A 20,057-nucleotide genomic window follows, 5' to 3' on the forward strand; every position below is an offset into this window, starting at 1 on the left:
CGCCCTGCGGGCGGGGGCATCGGGAGCGCCCCCACCCTCACGGCCCCGGGATTCTCCCCGGGGGACACCAGGAGTCCCCCTAGCCCCCGGGAAACCCTCTGCTATCCCCGGGAACCCAGGCCAAGAGGCTCCGCGGTCCCGGGAGCCCCTCGACCCCCCTAACCACCAACCACAGACAGGAGCTCCCAAAAACATCACTTTATTGAAGCTTCGGAGGCCTCGCAACAGGAAAAAACCCCGGCACGGGGCCGAGTCGCCACGGCGGCGCCCAGGCGGCACCAAGGGCCAGGGGGTGAAGCCCCCCAGGAACGCCGAGGAGGAGGAGGAGGAAGGTGCTTTCCCAGCTCGAACGGGCTGGGAGCTCCGGCAGAGCGGGGACCGCTCACTTTTCCGGCTTCTTGGGCAGCGGCCTTCGGAAGAGCAGGATGTGGGGCTCTGCGGGGGGAGAGGGGCGGTCAGGCCGGGCCCTCCGGGCGCTCCCCGCCCCCCCGTGGGGCTCACCTGGCTCGTGGATCATGTAGTGCACCCAGCCCTGGCTCTGCTGCACCCCCAGGTTCCGCCACTCCGACTCCGACAGCAGGTGGGTCTTGGGCACCAGCTTGGCGATGTCCTTGGGCAGCATCACGTGCCTGCGGCCCCCCCCCCCCCGCGACCTCCGGTGAACACTGGGGCGCCCCCGGGTCGCCACACCCCCGCACTCCCCAGGGACCCTGCCCCGGTCACCCCCACAGCCTCTAATTCCCAGGATCAGGTTCCTCCCCTCGGGGAACCGTTATCGGGACCGACTCCGTGACCCGACACAGAGCCCTCAGCGGGCCTCCTCCGTTACCGCGATAACTCCCCTCTTGCTCCACAGGGCAGCCGCACCTCGCCCACCACCCCCCTTCCACCAGCGAGCCTTTAACGGCCTCTCCCCCCACCGTGCACCGTTACTGGGACATCCTCCCCTCACCCGTCCCCGCGGGGAACCGTAACCGAGCTCCCGAGCTCCCTCCTTACCAACCACCCGTTACCGGGTCCCCCGCTCCCCGGGGAGGCCCTTCCCGTACCGGTACTCGAACTCCTCGTCGTCGTACTTGTCGGAGTAGTAGATCTGTTTGTGCGCCATGACGGGCCCTCCGCGACCCCCCCTCCCTCGCCCCCCCAGCGGCCGTTGGTTCCTCCCCCGCCCCTTTTCCTGGGGCGCTTTTCAAACGCCGCCGCCCCGCGCTCCCATTGGCCGGCACCGCCCAGCGGGGGGGCGGGGCGCGAGCCCATTGGTCCGTGCGTGCGCGGCACTTCCCGCGGGCCGGCGCGCGGCCCCGCGATTGGCTTGGGTGAGGTCACGTGACCGACGGGGGCGCGGCGCGCGTGGGCCGGAAGTGAGTGGCGGCGGGGGCGCGCACAGGGTGGGGGGGCGCGCGCAGGAGCGGCACCGGCGGGGGAGCGGCGGCGCGAGACCCGCGCGAGGCCGATGGTGCCCGGTGAGCGCGCGCCGGCCGGGGCGGGGCGGGGGTGGAGGGGTCCCCCCCGCGCAAGCGGCCCCGCGTCCCGAGGCCGCCACAGGCCTAGGGCCCCGCGGTGCCCGTTCGGGACTTGACTCCGCACCGATCGCCGCCGCCGCCCTTCTACCGCCACCCTCCCGAGGTGCCGCCGCTCCTAGTGCCGCCCTTCCTTTCCCAGCCGCCTCGTGTTCCCGGCGCGAGGGAGCCGAGCCCGGGGCAGGCCCCGACCTTCCTGTACGAGGCCCGGCCGGGGCTGGAGGTGGCGGTGCCGATGCCGGGCTGTGCCGCGCTCCCAGGACGGTCCCGGAGTGACCCACCCGGCGTGGCGGCTGCCGTGTGTGCCCGGGGCTCGGGCTTGCATCGCCCTGTGCCGTGCTGGTGCAGGACACGGCAGGGACGCGGCTCCAGGGGCGCTGCGGGACCTGGGGAGACCCTCGAGCCCTGGACCGGCAGGACCTCCGGGACGGGGACAACGGCTGCGTTTGGAGGGTTCCTTGGCCGCCCTGCCTTCTGTGCCTCAGACCAAGGCAGGGGTGACTTCCCTGAGCAGACCGGGCTGTTGTGGGCAGGGGTGGCTGTCCCCCTTTGTAGGCCTTTGTCTGCTCCCCAGCGCTGTGTTGTGTCCATCTGTTGTAGGCTGTCTCTGCCTCTCCATTTGAAATCCTTGGATGGGGCCACCCACACGGAGTAGACCCCAGACGTGGGTTCTGAGGAAGCATCACCAGGGCCCTGCTCATCACGTTGGTGTGGCAGAAGCCTCTGGCCAAAGGGCAGCTCTTGGCAGTGCTTCCTGGGGCCGCCCTGGGCTCGGCCTGGGGCAGAGGGGCCAAAGATCCCATCTCTTCCCAGCCAAGTGGGGCAGGAAGACCCACCCTTTGGTGGGAGAATGCTGTGGATGGGCCACCTCAGGAGCTGCTCAGAGCAGTGTCCCCTCCCCAGGAGGGTTGCCAGTGACCTTTGGCAAGGCTGAGCACCCTGGCTCAGGGCTCTGACACTCCGGCCCCTGGTGTCCCAAGGGCCCAGTCACCACCTCTGCTCAGCAGTGAGGAATGTGACGTGGTGCTGCAGGGGTTGATCTCCACAGTCAGTGCCAGGCAGGGCCCTCTTATCTCACTATCTCCAGAGCAAATGGCCACAATGCCTGCCTGGGCTCCAGATAAGGGTGTGATTGCTGCTGGGCTGTAAATCATTCTGCTGCCCTGGACTGCTTGGCTGTCCCAGCCTCAGCTGGGTGGTGGGGGTGGGAGCAGGAAGAGCAGCAGCTCCGGAGCTGCTGCTTTGCTTTTCCTTGTTTTCCCCTCATAGACCTTGCTGCCTCTCCCAGCTTCCCCCTTGTAGCCTCTTTCCAGGAGTCCCTTTTTTGCTGCTCTGCTGGGAGGAAGGGGCACAGCCCTCTGTGTGTCATTCTGCATCAGGGATGGAGGGAGGGGCAGCTCTGCCCCCCTGGGCTGCCTCTGCTCTCCCTCCTTGTGTGTGGCTTTCGGGCGCTGGTTTTTGGGCTGGGCAGGGATCGGCTCCAACACTTGTCTCAGGTCATGGAGTGACTCTCGGCCCCTGACACTGTTTGCCAGTGTGGGTAAGGCCTCAGCAGAGCCAGGCTTAGCCTTTGCTCCTGCCCTGCTGCATCCCAGCTCTGTCTTCCCTCTGATGGGAAGCAGGTAGCTTCCCTGGCTCTCTCGTCCCATGTACCAGCAGCGTGTTGTCACAGCTGCCACGGCCCCATCCGACTGCGGTCAGCACGGAGGAGCAGGGTCTGCCTCCTGGTGCCACGGCCCCTGCATTGGCAGGCTGGGGCAGGGCTGGCTAACTCCCTGTTTGTCCCTGAACCGCAGGTCGGAGTGCCAGACGAGAGGGGCTGTGCGTCTCTGCTCCCTGCCTGGGGCCTGCCCTGCCCTCTGCCAGCGATGGAGTATGTGGTAAGGACTTTGGTGGAGGACTAGGTGGCTTTGGTGGTGGATCCTGCCTGCCCTCTCTCCCTGCTGGGAGGGCCCCAGCCTCCTCCCCGGGTCTCCACTGGCCGTCTCCCAACCCCTCCTCAGAGCGAAGGAGAGGTTAGATGTAGTGTGCTGCAGCTGTGATGTTTGGGGGGAAAAAAATCAGCTGTTGGCTGGATTTGAGTTTTCCTTTGCTTCCTCCCTGCCTTGGAGGCTTGAGTTTGGCTGTGGTTGGACAGAGGGGGGTCTCCTGCCCAGGGGTGAGGTTTGTACGTGCGGCCGCCTGCTCCTTGCTGCGATTTCTTGCCAAACCATTGGCATGTTCCAGGTCTCTGACTCAGCTCCTAGTTTGTGTTTCCTGGGAGGATGTTGGTAGTGGGGCCCTGAGCGTGCCCTCTCTGCTTCTTTTCCTTGCCCTTGGCTGGAAGTCCCAGTCCCAGGTGCCTGAAAGTAGCCCATGTCCTTCTGTTTCTCACAGTCCAATGTCTTTTTGTGGTGGCAGGGCACACGGAGCAGCTTCCTTGGGGACAGTTATTCCAGCTGCTCTGCCGGAGGGGCAGGAACTCCTGCTGCCTGCCTGGCAAGGGTTGGGGCTTGGGGCTGCCTGCTTGGGCAGGGGTAGGTTTTCTGTATCTCCACACGCCTCCAGGTTTGCCTTCTGCACCGGGAGCCCACTGGGAGGGAGGGCTCTGATGCCCTGGGGTGGGCTCTGGGGCTGAGGGACTGTGGTGGCAGCACTTCTGGTCTCCAAGGGCTGGGAGCAGCAATGCACCTTGTCACATCACCACAGGTGATGTGGGCAGGCTGGCCTCAAAGGTCCTGAGAAAATCAGGAATTACTCCAGCTTATAAAAGCAGAGGTGTGTCTGAGCAGGGGCTGTGGCTGTAGGGCTCATCAACCCTTTGCTGCCTGGCAGGGATGGTGGCTCCAGGCCCTGAGGTAGTGGGAAGGGGGCAAGGAGACACTCCTGCCCCCAGGCAGTTCCCTTCTGCTCTTAATCCTGGCAGGCCCTGGAGTAGTGTCAGGGCCTGTGGAGCTGCTGTGCTGGGTGACCCCAGCCCCATACCCACTAGTGGCCAGCCCCTTGTGGGCAAACCCTGCTGCCCCCGCAGCCATTTGACACCACCCAGCTGGGCTCCCCTGGCACTGGGGCTGTGCTGGCCCCTCACTGGGCGGGTGGCTTCCTGGCTCCCTGGCCCCAGGCTTCCTGCTTTTCTTTAGAGCAGTGGCGCTGCTGGCCACGGGAAGGTCACAGCGCCGGCCAGGGGCCCCTGGTGGGGATGAGCACTGTGTGGGACGGCCGGCATGGGCTCCCTGTGCCCGCGGGACCCCCAGGCTGAGGTGGGGGCTGGCATTTGCAGAGTTGGTGTGCGTGGCCCAGGAATGCTGCTGTGACAGACCCACTGTCACGAGCCATAGGCCCTTGCATCGTGCAGGAGGCAATTTCCAGCCGCATCCTGGCCTTTTCCTTTCCCTATCCCTGTGGCAGTGTGCCAGGCTTTGGGAAGTGGGGCAGAGCAGCTGCCAGTGCTGAGCAGTGCTGGGCGAGGGCTCCAAAGCCAGGAGAGGCCTTCCCTTGGCCTGGATTTACCCAGTTTTAGTTTGGTGGCCATTTTACAGAGCACGTAGTGGTTGGGAAGGCTCTGGCCAGTGGTGTGTCAGGGGTTGGTTCTGCCTGAAATCGCTACCTCATCCCACAGGTGGTGGAGGGGGAAGAGCTCTTATTCCTCGGTGGGGCCAAGGCTGTAGAGGACAGCACGGCCAGGCTGACCCAAGTTCCTGCTGCACACGAGTACCCCAAAGATGGGGGAACAGGGGAGACCTGCCCTTGAGCCCTCTGATCCACAGGTGGGAGCCCTGCCTGGCTCCCCGTGGCTGAAGGGGCCAATTTTTGCCCCTTGGCATGCTCCTGCTAGCTCCGCCTGTGACCTTGATTCTTCTGCTCCAGATAGGCGCTGAGTCCCCACCCCTCGCCAGGAGCCCCTCCTGCGCTGTGCCCCAGCCCCAGCGCAGCCCCCGCCGCGGGCACAGCCTGCCCTGCTGCCCGTGAGTCAGCACGGCCCTTCCAATCAGCCGCAGCCCTCTCTTCTCCTCTCCCGGGAGGAGCCGCCGGGATGTGGGAAGCAGCAGCAGCAGCAGCAATGAGCTGCAGCCTCTCCCTCCAGCTCCCCACCACGGCTCGGGGTCCGTGCTGAGACGCTGCCTCGCCCGGGGCGCAGCCCACCTGTATTCTGCACCTGGCCGGCCCTCTAGGCGAGATCCTTGCTCTCTCAGGACTGGATGTCCCCAGCATTCCAGGCAGCTGCAAGCACTGGTGTCCTATCAGCATCGCTGCTCCCCCCTGGCAGAGCCCGGCGAGCCAACGGCGGCTGCTCGCCGCCGGCACGTGGGTTTGCGTGGCGCTGGCCACCACAGAAGGACCTTTTTCTTCCCTCCTGGATGGTGCTCGGAGCGGGGCTGGGCTGGGCTTGGATGTACTCTGTGGCAGCCTTGTCTCCAGGCTTTAAATATTCATGCTTTTGATTTCCTCTTAGTGGGCCGGCAAGCGGGTAGCTTAGGGGCCGGAGTGAGCGGCTGGGGCAGAGGGCGGCTGTGCCGGACCGAGCAGGGCAGAGGGAGCTGGATCCGGCCCCTGCATGAAGACAATGGGATTTGCTGCCGGCCTGGTGCTGGAGTGGCAAGGGGCTTGAGGACCTGCAGGCTGGGGACAGAGCGTTCTGAACTCCCCTTCCCGTGCCAGCGGCTCCCCGGGGGCATTGCTGCGGCCCCGTTTCCTCCCTGCTGCGGCGCGTTGCTCTTGGTCTGAGCAGATCCGCTCATCCTCGCTGACGCCGATCGCGATCGATAGGCTGTGCCTGCGCCAGGCAGCCCCTGGTCCCGCTGCCCAGCGCCCCGGGCCCTGCTCTCCCTGCCAGCCATGCCGGGCTGGTGTGGACTTGGCGTGGAGCTCAGCCGAGGCTTCTGCTTGGGGGCAGCTTCCCGGGGGCTGCAGGCACTCAGACTCTCCGTGGGGCCCCTGTGAGGTCCAGCTGGCTGCCTCCACCTCGCTGCCACTCTGGACAGGGTGGCCCTGGCCCTTCTCACCTCTCTCCGCCATGGATCTCCTGCAAAAGAGCAAATACAGCCACCTGCGAAATGAGTCTGTCTCCTCTCTGGAGGAGGCTGTGGGGGGCCCAGGGGACCCGTCCTCCCCTGTGGAGTCCCTTGCAAGCACGCAGTCTCTGCCTGGCTCCCTGTCTTCCTCCTCCTCCCTTGGGGCCGCGGCACCTCTTGGGGAGCTCTTACCTGAGTCGGAGGACAGCCCTACCACCCTCTGCTCCTTCTTCCCCAAAATGGCCAATCTGAAGCTCTCCAATCCTGCCAACCTGCTCAGCTTGCGGGGCTCTTCAGCTGGCAGCATCCCAGGGGAACCCGGGACCCCTGGGTTGCTGGCATCAGTGCCAGGGGGTGCTGCCAGCTCCGGCTCAGCAAGGCCTGTCACTGTCTGTTCCCAGGATATGAACAAGCTGAGCTGTGGGAAGAAGACGCGTGTGGAAGGTGGCCAGCTGGGGGGTGACGAATGGACCCGCCACGGCAGCTTTGTCAATAAGCCCACCCGTGGCTGGCTGCACCCTGATGACAAGGTCATGGGCCCTGGGGTCTCCTACCACGTCCGGGTGAGTGCCGGGGACTGGGTCAGAGTGGGAAGGGTCACCACGGGGATTTGGGGACCTCCTGGCATGCTCCTTGGGGCGGGGGGAAGGGAAGGCAGTGGGGGGGGGGCAAGTGGGCAGTGTGATTCCCAGGGAGGTCACCACTGCGGAGCTGGGGTGCTTGGGGCCCCAGCGCCCTCCCTGGCAGCATGGGGGGTGAACCCCATGGCCGGCCAAACTCCAAACTCACCTTGCTCTCTTGCCCAGTACATGGGCTGTGTGGAAGTGCTCCAGTCCATGAGGGCTCTGGATTTCAACACCAGGACACAGGTCACCAGGTGAGCTCTGCCTCTCCCCAGGGGCTGCTGCTTTTGGGGAGGGGTGAGGGGGGTTATCTGAGTCCCACGCAAGCCCCTGGTGGCATGTGGGGCTTTCAGTGGGGGCCAGGCTGCTGCAACCCATCAAACACTAACACCAGTGCGGTTTCCCCAGCTGGCGCTGCCAGGGGGGCTTCCACTTTGTCACCCTGTCACTCCTGTGCTGGTTCCTGTGTCCTCAGTCCCATGGTTGGGGGGTCTTTGGGGGGCCAGGCAGTGGGGGACTGACATCTCTCTGTGCTCCCTGCAGGGAGGCCATTGGGTTGGTGTGTGAGGCTGTGCCCAGTGCCAAGGGAGCTGTGAGGAGGAGGAAGGTGAGGCCAGGCTGGGGAGCTGCTGGGGGAATGTGCATGGTTGGCTGGGCGTGGGGCAGAGGATCAGATTCCAGCCTGGCTGGCTGTGCTGTGCTGTGCTGTCAGCCCGGGGCTCTGATCTCCCACTGTGGCTTGGGCCAGGGCCAGTGGTGAGGATGAGGTGCCCGTCTCTGCTGTAAGGGTAGTGGGATGTGCCCTGTTCACGTGCCTGCTGGGCTGTGTGTGGCCTGAGGAGCCCCTTCCCACCTTGCCCTTTGCCCCCAGCCCTGTGGCCGCTCCCTGAACTCCATCCTGGGCAAGAGCAACCTGAAGTTTGCTGGCATGCCCATCACCCTGACCATCTCCACCAGCAGCCTCAACCTCATGGCCTCAGACTGCAAGCAGGTGAGAGCGGGGAGGGGTGGAGGCTGGGCTGGTTTTGGACTAGCAGGAATCCTCATGTCCTCCACCCCAGGTCTAGCAGGGGATGTCCAAAGGAATCTCTAGGTGGGCTGTGTGACTTGCTGAGTGCCCACCTCCCTTCAGGCCCCAGGGCTGAAGAGGTGGGAGAAATATCCCACGTCCTTTGTGAGATCTCTTCTGGAGACTGTGAGACCTACGTTCTCCTGCCTGAGGCCAGGTCTCCTGGTTTTGACCCTGCTCTTAGTGGCCCTAGTGATGTCCCAGTCCTTTTCCTGGAGGCCTGTGGCTCATAACCAGGGTTTCAGAGGCTTGTGAGCCCCCATGGCAGGCCAGCCCTGGGGGGAGCAGGACATGCCAGCCATGGCTGGGTGCCCAGGAGCTCCTGGCTGTGTCCAATGACCTCTCCACCTTGCAGATCATTGCCAACCACCACATGCAGTCCATATCCTTCGCATCTGGGGGAGACCCGGTGAGTATGCAGAGTCTCCATCCCTGCTCCCTGCTAGGGACTGGTGCCTCTCCTGCCCTTTCTTGAGGTTTTGGGCCCTGTGCTCCCTGGCAGCCCTTTCTCACTGCTGGTGTCTCACCCACAGGACACAGCCGAGTACGTCGCCTATGTTGCCAAAGACCCCGTCAATCAGAGAGGTGAGGGTCCTCAATGCCAGAGCCCCATTTTGGGGGTGTTTAGGCCCAGCTCAGTGCAGGGGGAGGTGCTCGGTGACCCTTAAGGAAGCTCTGGGGTATACGGGGCAGGCTCAGGGGTGAAGAACCTCACTGCTGGAGTTCTGCAATCCCATCCCACCATTTTCTGCCTAGCCTGCCATATCCTGGAGTGTCCTGAGGGCTTGGCGCAGGACGTGATCAGCACCATCGGTCAGGCCTTCGAGCTGCGCTTCAAGCAGTACCTGAAGAACCCCCCAAAGCTGGTGACCCCTCACGACAGGTCAGGGCAGGGTTATGTGAGAAGGATAAAGGTGGGAGGGTGTCTGAGATCAGTTTTGGAGAGGGAATGCAGCCCTGGCTGCTGTCGTGGACTTATCTGTGCTGTGCCTTCCCAGGATGGCAGGGTTTGATGGCTCTGCCTGGGATGAAGAAGAGGAGGAACCAGCCCCAGATCACCAGTACTACAATGACTTCCCTGGCAAGGAGCCTCCCATTGGGGGGGTTGTGGACATGCGGCTGCGGGATGGGGCCGCTCAGACCCCGAATCACTTGGGGGCCACGCTGGTGAGGCTCTGGGCACGTCCTCCTTGGAAAGCTCCATCTTACAAGGGAGATGCAGGGACCCTGACTGGGCTATTGGTTCTGCTTGGGGTTATCCCACCATGAGACTCATGGGATATGTCTCCCGTGTTTCTGGCAGCCCGGGGTGTGGGGAGTGGGAAGTGGAGGGAGCAAGAAGGGGAGTGGGGGCTCACCACTGCCTCTCCCTGCAGCCTGTGGGCCAGTCCAGTGGGGAGCATGACCCCCAGAAGCAGCACACTCCTGCCCAAGGTAACGTGACAGGTGTACCTGGTCCCAGTCTTCTTCCCTGGGCCCCGAGCTGAGGGCTGAGGTGGGCTGGGAACCTACTGACCCCAGTGCTCTTGGTTAGCAGGGAGAGAGAAATACCCAGCTCCAGCAGGCACATCTGGCCGCGTGGACCTGTTTGATGACCCATCCTATGTCAACGTGCAGAACGTGGACAAGACACGCCAGGCCCCAGCCACGGGCACCACAACCACAGCCAATGGCAGCACACAGAGGGACCTCTTCGACATGAGTGAGTGGGATGACAGCTGTGGCCAGGGCAGGGGTGGGTGGCTGTGGGCTTGGTCATGGTCCCCCTGCTCCTCTGTCCCTTCAGAGCCCTTTGAAGATGCCCTGCGTGTACCCCAGTCCGTGCCCATGGGGCTGCCCCCTGCCCAGGTGGTGGCCTCCATGGAGGAGCAGCTGAGAAGAGAGCCCTGGTACCACGGGAAGATGAACCGCAAAGAGGCCGAGAAGCTGCTGAAGGTGAACGGAGACTTCCTGGTGCGGGAGAGCACCACCACCCCGGGCCAGTACGTGTTGACTGGCCTGCAGGGTGGGCAGCCCAAGCATCTGCTGCTTGTCGATCCTGAGGGAGTGGTGAGTGCATGTTGGGGCCCGGGATGGAGCTCGGGACAGCTGGGGGGCATTAAAAGAGACACCAGGGCATTGGAGTTCTGCACAACTCATCAGGGGACAATTCTCAGCTGGCTTGGGGGATGGAGAGGGCCTGGTGGAGCGTGGGGGTGAGATGCAGTCTGTGCCCAGCCCGTGCCATGGAGGGCGGTGGCTTTAGCCCCGCCGTGGGCTCCACCAGCCTCCTGAGAACCCCTTTCCTGGTGCCCCAGGTGCGGACAAAGGACCATCGCTTCGAGAGCGTCAGCCACCTCATCAGCTACCACATGGACAATCACCTGCCCATCATCTCAGCTGGCAGTGAGATGTGCCTGCAGCAGCCAGTGGAGAGGAGACTGTGAGCGCCCGGTGGGCCCCGTGCGCAGCCCCCCCAGTGCACAGCCCTCTGGCCCTGTTCCCTGCCCCAGGGAGCCCTCAGACTCTGCTGGGTGCTCTGCCCGGGACTGAGCATGGACTTGGCTGAGGACAGGGCCTGTCTCCCTTCACCCCGTGAGACTGGTGGCCATGGGGGGCTCAGGCTGTGAGCGCCTGTGGGATGGGGGCTGCTATTGCACAGCCCCTGCCCCTCCACAGCCCCTTTGCACAGCAGCTCAGCTCCCACCAAAACCCAGCCCTGCTGCTGTGCCATGGCCACTCTGGTGCTCTCCAGCACGGGCTTGGGTCTGGCAGGTCTGAGCCCCCCTGAGCTGGAGGCAGCCTGGCCTTGTCTCTGGCCCCTGGGCCAAGGAAGGGGGCCCGTGGGGGGCTCGACTCCCCCAAGCACGAGGCCCAGCTGGCCCCACAGCGACTGTACCGGATCACTTTACGTGTTAACTCTGTGCCTTGACCCCGCAGGTCCCACACACTTATGCAAGGGCAGGGGCTGGGGACAGAGTCCCCCCCCCACTCCCCCCCGCACCCATCCCCTCTCCGTGCCGTGCTCATGCTCCAGGACTTGTGCCACGACATCCCCTCCCTGCACGGGCGGCTCTGGCAGCCTCAGAGGGGTGGCGGGAGGACCCCCCTGCATGCACAGCCTAACTCCCCTCCAAGCCAAAGCACGGCCTTGCCCTCCTCGCAGTCCGGGGCCCCCTGGCCCCACTATACCAAAGGAACTGGTGGTTGTATATTAAAGTTGGTATTTCTCTAGGCCCTGGCTGGTGTGAGCTGGGGGAGGGGATCACCGTGGGCGGGGGGTCCCCCACGGACTCTACGGAGGGGCCTTTCGCCTTTTCCTCCCCCTCCGGCCCTTGTAAATGGTTCGGACCGTGTGTTTCCCTCCCCTCCCCCTTCGCGCTTCACTTGGTTTGGTCCGAGCGGGGATGTGGGGGAGGGGCGGGGTACGCGGTTGATTGACGCATATTGCGCGCCCTGTGATTAGCTCCGCGCTTTCGGCCCCGCCCTCCGCGAACGGTGATTGGTCCCGCTCGCTCTGCCCCGCCCCCCGAGGGCCGCGATTGGTCCCGCGCGGGCCCCGGTCACGGGCCCGGTTCCGGTTCCGGCGGGGCCATGGCGGCGGCGGCGCGCGCGCCCTGAGGGGCCATGGCGGCCCCGCACGCAGAGAAGTTGGAGGGAGCCGTCCCGGCCCCGCCGCCCCCGCCAGGGCCCCCGCACCCCGCGGGCAGCAGCGCCGCCGCCGGTGGGCCCGGCCGCAAGCAGGGGAAGGCAGGTGAGTGCCGGGGCCGGGGTGGGTGGAAGGGGGGCCCCCCCCAGCCGCCGCTGACGCGGCCCCGCTTATCCCCGCAGGGCTGCAGATGAAGAGCCCCGAGAAGAAGCGCCGCAAGTCCAACACGCAGGTAAGGGCCGGGCCCGGGGGTCCCGGGGAGGACTCCCCAGCAAAACCCTGACCGCCGCCTTCTCCCCGCAGGGCCCCGCCTACTCGCACCTCTCGGAGTTCGCACCGCCGCCCACCCCCATGGTGGACCACCTGGTGGCCTCCAACCCCTTCGAGGATGACTTCGGAGCCCCCAAGGTGGGGGCGGCGCCCGCCCCGTTCCTGGGCAGCCCCGTCCCGTTCGGCGGGTTCCGCGTGCAGGGCGGGGGAATGTCGCCGCAGGTGCCCCCCGGCTACGGCGGGGGACCGCAACCCTTGCGGAGGCAGCCCCCGCCCTTCGCCCCCGGGCAGATGGGCCCGGCCTTCAGCATGGCCCCCCAGAACCCCAACTACGTGCAGGGCGGGGGCCTAGGCTTCGCCGGGCAGCCCTTCAGCCAACCCCTCGGACAGAACTTCAGCCCTCCCATGGGGCAGCTCATGCAGGGCCCCGTCGCAGGCTTCGGGCCCATGATCTCCCCCACCATGGGGCAGCCCCCGCGGGGTGGGGGGGACATGGGCCCCGGGCCGGCCCTTAACCCCCCGGGAGGGGGCCCGGCAGTGGCTCAGCGCTTCAGCCAGCCCGGCAACCTCTTTGGACAGTCGCCCCTGCAGCGCCCCGGGCAGAACATGCCTCCCCTGCCACCCACCGCCAGCCCCTTCCCCGGGGCCGACCCCACCTTCCCCGCAGGCGGCGAGGAGGGAGGCGGCAAGAATCCCCCGCCCAGCACCTTCGCCCCGGAGCAGCACTCGGGCTCTCCCGCCGCCGTCAACGGGGCACAGCCCGGCTTTGCCCCCGGCAGTGCCACCCGTGGCACCAGCACCCCCGACACCAACAGCCTCCCGCTGCCGCCCCCCGGGAAGGCCCCTGGAGCCACCTCCAGCCACCAGCCACCCCCAGGGCTTGTGTACCCATGCGGGGCCTGCCGCAATGAGGTCAACGATGACCAGGACGCCATCCTGTGCGAGGCCTCCTGCCAGAAGTGGTTCCACCGAGAGTGCACGGGCATGACAGAGAACGCCTACGGGCTGCTCACCACCGAGGCTTCGGCCGTCTGGGCCTGCGACTTCTGCCTCAAGACCAAGGAGATCCAGTCTGTCTACATCCGGGAGGGCATGGGACAGCTGGTGGCCGCCAACGACGGCTGAGCTGCCCTCCTGACGCTGTGTACAGCTCCTCACGCCAACTTAGGACCAAACCCCCGTTTTTTGTAGCTGTTACCCCCTCCCCCTGCCAGCTGTGGCTGCTCCCCCGGGCACTACCAGCCACTGGGAGCCACCAGAGGAGAGTGCCCAGGGGACCCAGGATGGATCTGGCTGTGCCATTGCCAGCCCTTTGGTGTGGGGAGGGCTCTGGCCCTGGTGCACCGGCCCTGGGAGGGCTGAGGCTTCCCAGTGCGCCTCAGCACTGCCCAGTTCGGTCAGTGCCCTCATAAGGGGCTCCTCCCGCGGATGTGCTGCAGTCCCGGTGCCCCGTGTGGATTCACGGGGTAGTCCCGGTGCTTCCTGCTCCCTTGCCCACCCCCAGTGATCCTGGTATCCGCTCGCCCTCTCCCCCCGCCCCCCCCCAGGTTCTCTCCGCTATAGCCAATCGTTAAATGGAAACTTTTGTACCGTCGCTATAAAACTGTGAAACGCGCGTGTCGCTGTCTGTCCGAGGGGAGTGTCCGGGGGAGGGGGTCGGTGTCCTTCCGGTACCGGGGGGGTTTAGGGGGGTCGGTGTCTGTCTGGTACTGGGGGTGTTCAGGGGTGTCTGTGTCTGTCCGGTACCGTCGGGGTTCAGGGGGGGTCGGTGTCTGTCCGAGGGGGGGCGGTGGGGATATTGCCCGGTCCCGGCGGGGCCGCGCGCCCGTCCCGCCCCCCGCGTGCTCCATTGGCCGCTCCCGTCACGTGTGCGCCCCGTTCCCGGGGGCGGTGGCGGCCCCGGGGAAAGTTCCCGGCGGGACGCGGCGGGCGCAGGTATCGGGGCCGGGGGGCGCGGGCAGGACCGGCCCGGCCGGGGCCGCGTGGGGCGAAGCGGAGGGGGGATGTCACTGGCAGCGCCGTCACCCCCACCCCCGGGCCGCTTCTGGGTTCCGAGAGGCTGAGGCGGACGGGGAAGGGCGGGGGCTGCTCGAGATCCTCCTCCCGGTGCCGCTGCTTTGCTTTGGGGTGGTGGGATCTCGAGCGGGACCCCGGTGTCCCCACGCCGGGCCCGCGTTTCCCCGTGTCCCCACGCCGGGCCCCGCGTCCCCCATGTCCCCACGCCGGGCCCCGCGTCCCCCGTGCACCTGCCGGGCGGCGTCACCGACTAAAAATACCCCGCGGCGGCCGCTGGGGTCGGGGGGTGGCGCGGCGGGGCCCGTGCTCCGGGATGGCTCCCTGAAAGCTCCGGAGGATCACCGGCCACAGGCATCGCTTGGGGGACTAGCTTGCACCAGGACCGCGGCTCTCCCGGTCACATCCCGGGGGTACTGAGAGCAGCCGGGTCACGTCCCGCTGTCCATCCGTGTCCTTGCAGGTGGCTCCGGGCTGTCCTCATGGCGGAGAAATCGGACTCCCGAGACTCAGAGAGCAGCTGGGTGCTGGCGGGCAGCGAGGTGAGGGCTGGGGACTCCCAGGGCCGACCCCGCTGCTAGGGGTCTCCAGGGCAACGTCCCTGGCAGCCCCATGCCTGGGGCCGCCTGGGGCAGCGCCCTAGGGCTGGGAATCCCGGGGCAGACCCTCGGGGCTGGATACCCCAGGGCAGCCCCGGATGCTTGGGATCCCCTGGGACAGCACCCCACTTCTTGGAGCCCCACTCTGCCCAGGGCTGTGGGCAGAGTGGGGCACACAGAAGTTGTGGCTGAAGGTGTCACCCTGCGTCTCCCCCGTTTCCCCAGAGTCTGCCCATCGACACAGTGGGTCCAGAGCAGGATTCCCACAGGACTGAGGATGAGGAACTGCAGGAGGAGGAGGAGGATGAAGGCACCCAGGACACAGCCACAGGCAGGCAGACACCATGGGGATGGGGCAGGCCTGGTGTCACCCTCTGTGCCACCGTCTCACCCCCATGCTCTATCTCTCCCCAGCCATGACCACCAATGGTGCCACCACCTTCCCTGGCCAGACCCTGCCCCCCGAGGTCAGCGGGCAGAGTGTGAGCCAGGACAGAAGGCCTGGGGGGCTGCTCCCCCCACGGGGACACCCCACACACCAGCACCTGTGCCTGCAGGACCCAGAGGAGTGCACGGAGCCTGGGGCAAGGGCAGTGCCTGCCCCAGATGGCTCCACAGAGCCCAGTGTGACTGAGGGTGATGAGCAGGAGGAGCCTGATGCTGAGGCTGAGCCACAGTCCTGCCCTGGCATCCCTAGAGCGGGTCAGGACCTCGCAGGGCAGTGCTCAGAGGCAGACCCTCCCTGGAGGTCTCCCCGTCCCCCATCAGGGCCACAGACAGAGGACGGGAGCTGCACCAGCAGTGACAATGACACAGAGGGGCTGCGGCGGCGGCAGGGCCACAAGCCCCGTCCTGGACCCCCTACTGCCACGCACGCCCTGCACCAGAGGACACCAGACACTGGTGACGAGGATGGGCTCAGCATGAGCAAGTACCTGCTGGGCATCTTGGCACTGGTGGCTGTGGGGGTGCTGATCATCATTGGTGAGTGGGGATCCTGGTGGCTGAGGCCCCAGGGACAGTGTGGGGTCCAGACATCCCCCTCGTTGTCCCCTTCTCTCCCCAGGTGGGATCTACGACCCAGTGGATGGTGAGTATGTGGGACTGTCCCACCTGGGCAGGGGGACATCCCACAGCAGCCTGGACACTCGGACCCACATCCTCCTCCACAGGCCCTGTGGAAAGCGTGGGGAGCTGGGACTTGGCTGCTGGAGAGCAGGAGTCGCTGCTGTCCACTGACAGCAATGTAAGGAGGGGTCCTGAGCAGGACTGAGTCAGGGCAGGGGACGTCCTAAGCGCCCCCAGGCCTCCCAAACTTCCTGTCCCCCAGGACTCACAGCAGAAGCCGCCTCTGCCAGATGCTGGGGACCCCCAAAGCATGCAGTCCATGAGCCAACTCCTGGACAAGCTGGCCAAGGAAAACCAGGAGATCCGGCTCATGCAGGCGGAGCTGCAGGTGGGTGCCTGGCGTCCTGGTGTTGTGTTCCGGTGGTGCTCTGCTGCTCCCACCTCTCTCACAGTCCCCTCCCTCTGCCCCAGATGCACAAGGATGAGCTGCGGGCGCTGCTGCAGAGGAGCGAGGGCCAGGCAGCTGCAGCGGGGGCGCAGCAGCAGGGCCTGGCCAAGGAGAACGCACGGCTGCGCGCGGCACTGGAGCGGGAGGTCAGTGCGCTGCAGGACGCCCGGGCTGAGCTGCAGCGCCTGCAGGCCACAGGGACACCGAGCAGCCCCAGGGGGCCAGCAGCAGAGCAGCCCCATGCCACAGGTGTCCCAGTGCACGGCAAGGCCACGGCACGATGGCACGGTGAGCTGGATGTGCTGCGGCGGGAGCTGGCGGACACCCTGGAGCGTGTGCAGGGCTCTGGGGATCTCCAGGGGCTTGTGGAGGAACTGAGCGCCCTGGAGCAGCGCCTGGGCCAGGTGCTAGAGGCGGAGGGGGCCGGGTCCTTCCCCACACCCTGGAAGAAGCCATTCAAGGTGGAGAAGGAGAGCAAGTGGCACAAGCAGCACAGCGCCAGGGGGGCCCCGCACGAGCAGGAGAGAAGGAAGCATGGCAAACCCCAGGGGCACAGGAAGGACCCCCGGCCCCCCCGGGAACACAAGCCAGGCAAAGGCTGGGGGAAGCCATCTCACAGCCACCCCCAGCAAGGCTCCCGTGAGCTGCCCCTGCTCAAGCGGCACCGGGCACCGCAGGGCTGCTCAGGGGTGGCTGACTGCGCCCGCAAGGAGGGTCGGGAAGTGCTGGGGGCTGTGCTGGAGCCAGTGCAGAAGGCGCAGTTCCTGCGGCTGCTGGAGAGCTTCATGGGGCGCCTGGGCTTGGGGGGGCACTTTGGGGGGCTGGCAGCACGGCTGGATGGGGTCTTTGGGGCTGACGGGGTCTTTGCCCACGACCGCCTGCGGTTTGTTGACTTCGTGGATGATGTGGAAGAGCTGCTGGAGGAGGTGGCGTGGCAGGAGGGGGGTGACAAGAAAGCGGCCGATGGCTTCGAGGAGTACATGCTGCGGCACTACAGCGGGTGAGCTGGGGCAGGTGGTGCCAGGGGTCCTGGGGGATTTCCCCCCTCGGCACCCCATCCCACCTCCCCTTCTCTTGCAGCACCTCCGGGAAAGAGTGGGGCCGGAGAGCCCCGCAGCACCACGGCATGGGGGGGTAGAGCCAGGGGACAGCACTGTACTGTGCCAGGGTGGCTCCTCACCACAAGCCTTCAGTCACGCAAGGGGCCCCCCATGGGCTGTTTCTGGGGGGCTGGGAGCTACTGTTGCACCCTGTAGGGCCGAGTAGGGCCAGGTCCCTGACCAAATGCACTGTGTAGATGCTTGACTGCCACCATGAATAAAGTCACCACTGGGCAGAGCTGTGTGGGTGTGGGGAAAAAGGGGGTGGTGTGGGGGGGAGGGAAAGGGAGGGTGCTGAGGGAAGAGGGTCCTGGGGAAAGGGGGATTTAGAGGAGGAATAGGGAGAGTCAGGAGGAAAAGAGAGAGCAGAGGGGAACGGGGTGCTGCGGGACAAAGAAGGGGTGCTGGGAGGGAAGAGAGGAGTGCAGGGGGGAAGAAGTGGTGTGTGGGGGAGAGGGGAATAGGCGGTGTTGGAGCAGAAGGGGGTTGCCGGGGGAGAAGAGAGGGTGTTGGGGGGAGCTGGGAAAATGGGGGATGCTGGGAGGAAAGAGGGAGCGTTGAGGGGAACAAGGTACTGGGGAAAGGGGGGTTCAGAGGAGAATGGAGTGTGTGAGGAGGAAATGGGGAAAGGGAGGGCACAGGGAGCACAGGGGTGCTGAGGGTACGGGATGCTCTGAGGGGCGGGGCAGAGTTCGCCGTGTCCCAGGGGGGTTTGCGGGGCACCCTCGGTGCGGTGCCGGCCCCGCCCAGCAGGGGGGGCCGTGGGACGGGCGGAGTCACCGGGCCGGGGCGGGACCGGGCCGGGGCGGGACCGGAGCGGGGCCGGGGGCGGGACCGGAGCGGGCCCGGGGCGGGTCCGAGCGCCGATGGCGGCGCCACGCGTGGTGCTGCTGCTGAGCGGGAAGAGGAAATCGGGGAAGGATTTCGTGGCCGAGGAACTGCGGAGCCGGTACCGGGCGGGGCCGGGGGCGGGGGCGTGGGCCGGAAAGGCCCCGAGGGCGAGTCCGGTACCGGAGGGGTGGGTCCGGTACGGGGGGATGGAGAGATCGGGACTCGGCCGAGCGGAGCCGGTGCCAGTGCCGGTCCCGCTGACCCCTCTCCCGCAGGCTGGGCCCCGACGTCTGCACCATCCTGCGCCTCTCCGGGCCCCTCAAGGAGCAGTACGCCAAGGTACCGCGGCCGTGCCACACCCCGAGCCACGTCACATCGCGCCGAGCTGTGCCAGGACACTCCTTGCCGTGCTGTGCCGTCCACCACCATGACATGCAGTGCCACACTGTGCCGAGCTGTGCCATGCTGCACCACACTGTGCCCCTCCCCACCATGCCGTGCCATGCCATGCCATGCCACACTGATCTGTGCCAGGGCACGTGCTGTGCCGTGCCTTGCCGTGCCTTGCCATGTGCATGCCACACCACACTGTGCCGAGCTGTGCCATGCTGCACCACACTGTGCCCCTCCCCACCATGCCGTGCCATGCCATGCCATGCCACACTGATCTGTGCCAGGGCACGTGCTGTGCCGTGCCTTGCCGTGCCTTGCCATGTGCATGCCACACCACACTGTGCCGAGCTGTGCTGTGCCCTGCCATGCCATGCCGTGCCATGCTGTGCCATCCCATGCTCATGCCATACCACACTGTGCTGTACTGAGCTGTGCTGACCCATGACATATCTCACCTGCCCTTGCTGTGCCATGCCATGTCATGCTGTGCTCTATGGCCCGGCCCATGTGCACTGACCCTCCTCTCCCTGCAGGAACATGGCCTCAACTTCCAGCGGCTCCTGGATGCCAGTGCCTACAAGGAGACGTTCCGACAGGACATGATCCACTGGGGCGAGGAGAAGCGCCGTGCCGACCCTGGCTTCTTCTGCCGGGCAGCGGTGGAGGGGGCGGTGCACCCGGTGTGGGTGAGCTGTTGGGGGGCACGAGGGGTGCCAGGGGGGCACAGGGTGGGCGCTGAGGGAGCCCCCGCACAGGTGGTGAGTGACACACGGCGCCTCTCGGATGTGGAGTGGTTCCGGGACGTCTATGGGGACGTGGTGCAGACCGTGCGGGTGGTGGCTACCGAGGAGACAAGGAAGAGGAGGAACTGGGTCTTCGTCACTGGTGAGCAAGTGAGGGGCGGCTTCGCCGAGCACAGCACCAAAAACAGGGGTTGACCCACAGGCACGGGTCTGCTGCCTCCACTGCCACTCCTTGGCAGTGGGAGCCAGAGGTTTTGGATCCAGCCCCCCAGCTCTGGGGGGGTGAGGCCACAGTGGGGGGGACAGACAGACAGATTGTGACTGTCCTCGGGGCCTCCCCGAGCTCTGCTGCTGCCAGGGGTGGACGATGCCGAGTCTGAGTGTGGTCTGGACCAGGGAGTAGCCTTCGACTGGGTGATCACCAACGACGGGGATGAGCTGGCCTTGGGCGAGCAGCTGGAGACACTGCTGCAGGCGCTCCACAGAAGCCTATAGCTCCATGTCCCTCCACTGAGGCTTGGGGACCACATCCCCCCTCCCCAGCCCCCCCAGCATCCCCCCCTCCACCTTTTGCCAGCACTTCCTGTTCTGGAATAAAGCTCCGATATGGAGACCCACTGCCATGCTGGGGCCGTGTCTCATTTCTGAAGGAGGGACACACAGGTGGTGTCCCCTCACCTCTGCCATGAATTCACCAGTTTTTGAGGGCAGAGGTGCATTTTAATTACTTCTGCCTGGGCAAGGGGGTCACCAGCTGGATG

The 20,057-nt window shown here is 66.1% G+C and overlaps 4 protein-coding genes across 11 annotated transcripts; 3 read left to right on the forward strand and 1 right to left on the reverse strand.

The window, feature by feature from the left end:
- Positions 1–170: 170 nt before the first annotated feature.
- CKS1B (CDC28 protein kinase regulatory subunit 1B) lies at positions 171–1,198 on the reverse strand. Of its 2 annotated transcripts, XM_017839004.1 has the most exons (3): positions 1,050–1,182; positions 502–629; positions 171–435 (listed from the first exon to the last, which is right to left on the reverse strand). In XM_017839004.1, exons 1-3 carry the CDS (start codon positions 1,106–1,108, stop codon positions 383–385), a joined length of 240 nt encoding a protein of 79 aa, XP_017694493.1. In that variant the 5' UTR covers positions 1,109–1,182; the 3' UTR covers positions 171–382. The 2 variants fall into 2 exon arrangements, with proteins under 2 accessions (XP_017694493.1, XP_017694492.1); XM_017839003.1 differs by having other exon boundaries at positions 182–629; positions 1,050–1,198.
- A 205-nt stretch (positions 1,199–1,403) lies between these two features.
- On the forward strand, positions 1,404–11,416 carry SHC1 (SHC adaptor protein 1). Of its 6 annotated transcripts, none has more exons than XM_017838998.1 (14): positions 1,446–1,463; positions 3,317–3,400; positions 6,913–7,074; positions 7,318–7,388; positions 7,678–7,741; positions 8,006–8,125; positions 8,559–8,612; positions 8,737–8,788; positions 8,960–9,086; positions 9,202–9,370; positions 9,580–9,637; positions 9,738–9,905; positions 9,990–10,252; positions 10,501–11,416. In XM_017838998.1, the coding sequence occupies exons 2-14, from the start codon at positions 3,389–3,391 to the stop codon at positions 10,627–10,629; spliced, it is 1,449 nt and encodes a 482-aa protein (XP_017694487.1). In that variant the 5' UTR covers positions 1,446–1,463; positions 3,317–3,388; the 3' UTR covers positions 10,630–11,416. The 6 variants fall into 6 exon arrangements, with proteins under 6 accessions (XP_017694489.1, XP_017694487.1, XP_017694491.1 ...); XM_017839002.1 differs by lacking the exon at positions 1,446–1,463 and adding an exon at positions 1,994–2,011; XM_017839000.1 differs by lacking the exon at positions 3,317–3,400 and having other exon boundaries at positions 1,404–1,463.
- A 472-nt stretch (positions 11,417–11,888) lies between these two features.
- On the forward strand, positions 11,889–13,716 carry PYGO2 (pygopus family PHD finger 2). Its single transcript, XM_017838990.1, has 3 exons — positions 11,889–11,936; positions 12,014–12,063; positions 12,135–13,716. Exons 2-3 carry the CDS (start codon positions 12,022–12,024, stop codon positions 13,224–13,226), a joined length of 1,134 nt encoding a protein of 377 aa, XP_017694479.1. The 5' UTR covers positions 11,889–11,936; positions 12,014–12,021; the 3' UTR covers positions 13,227–13,716.
- On the forward strand, positions 12,146–19,919 carry LOC108509515 (pre-B-cell leukemia transcription factor-interacting protein 1-like). 2 transcript variants are annotated; one of them, XM_017838980.1, is made up of 12 exons: positions 12,146–12,239; positions 14,578–14,656; positions 14,939–15,044; positions 15,128–15,697; positions 15,780–15,803; positions 15,886–15,959; positions 16,044–16,169; positions 16,253–17,229; positions 18,436–18,499; positions 19,087–19,239; positions 19,309–19,438; positions 19,655–19,919. In XM_017838980.1, the coding sequence occupies exons 1-12, from the start codon at positions 12,220–12,222 to the stop codon at positions 19,789–19,791; spliced, it is 2,460 nt and encodes an 819-aa protein (XP_017694469.1). In that variant the 5' UTR covers positions 12,146–12,219; the 3' UTR covers positions 19,792–19,919. The 2 variants fall into 2 exon arrangements, with proteins under 2 accessions (XP_017694469.1, XP_017694470.1); XM_017838981.1 differs by lacking the exon at positions 12,146–12,239 and adding an exon at positions 13,976–14,036 and having other exon boundaries at positions 19,640–19,919.
- The last annotated feature ends 138 nt before the right edge of the window (positions 19,920–20,057 follow it).

The sequence above is a fragment of the Lepidothrix coronata genome, unplaced genomic scaffold (genome assembly GCF_001604755.1).
Source record: "Lepidothrix coronata isolate B3197 unplaced genomic scaffold, Lepidothrix_coronata-1.0 Scaffold370, whole genome shotgun sequence".
NCBI lineage: Eukaryota > Metazoa > Chordata > Aves > Passeriformes > Pipridae > Lepidothrix > Lepidothrix coronata.

Bases quoted from the DNA above. Each gene is read 5' to 3' on its own strand.
- LOC108509515 (XM_017838980.1), top strand. From the start codon at position 12,220: ATGACTTCGGAGCCCCCAAG. The intron at 15,804-15,885 runs GTGAGTATGTGG...CCTCCTCCACAG, and splicing joins GATCTACGACCCAGTGGATG to GCCCTGTGGAAAGCGTGGGG. The intron at 19,439-19,654 runs GTGAGCAAGTGA...TGCTGCTGCCAG, and splicing joins GAACTGGGTCTTCGTCACTG to GGGTGGACGATGCCGAGTCT.
- SHC1 (XM_017838997.1), top strand. From the start codon at position 6,514: ATGGATCTCCTGCAAAAGAGCAAATACAGCCACCTGCGAAATGAGTCT. The intron at 7,389-7,677 runs GTGAGCTCTGCC...TGCTCCCTGCAG, and splicing joins ACCAGGACACAGGTCACCAG to GGAGGCCATTGGGTTGGTGT. The intron at 9,087-9,201 runs GTCAGGGCAGGG...GTGCCTTCCCAG, and splicing joins CTGGTGACCCCTCACGACAG to GATGGCAGGGTTTGATGGCT.
- PYGO2 (XM_017838990.1), top strand. From the start codon at position 12,022: ATGAAGAGCCCCGAGAAGAAGCGCCGCAAGTCCAACACGCAG. The intron at 12,064-12,134 runs GTAAGGGCCGGG...TTCTCCCCGCAG, and splicing joins GCCGCAAGTCCAACACGCAG to GGCCCCGCCTACTCGCACCT.
- CKS1B (XM_017839003.1), bottom strand. From the start codon at position 1,108: ATGGCGCACAAACAGATCTACTACTCCGACAAGTACGACGACGAGGAG. The intron at 630-1,049 runs GTACGGGAAGGG...GGGGGGCCGCAG, and splicing joins GACGAGGAGTTCGAGTACCG to GCACGTGATGCTGCCCAAGG.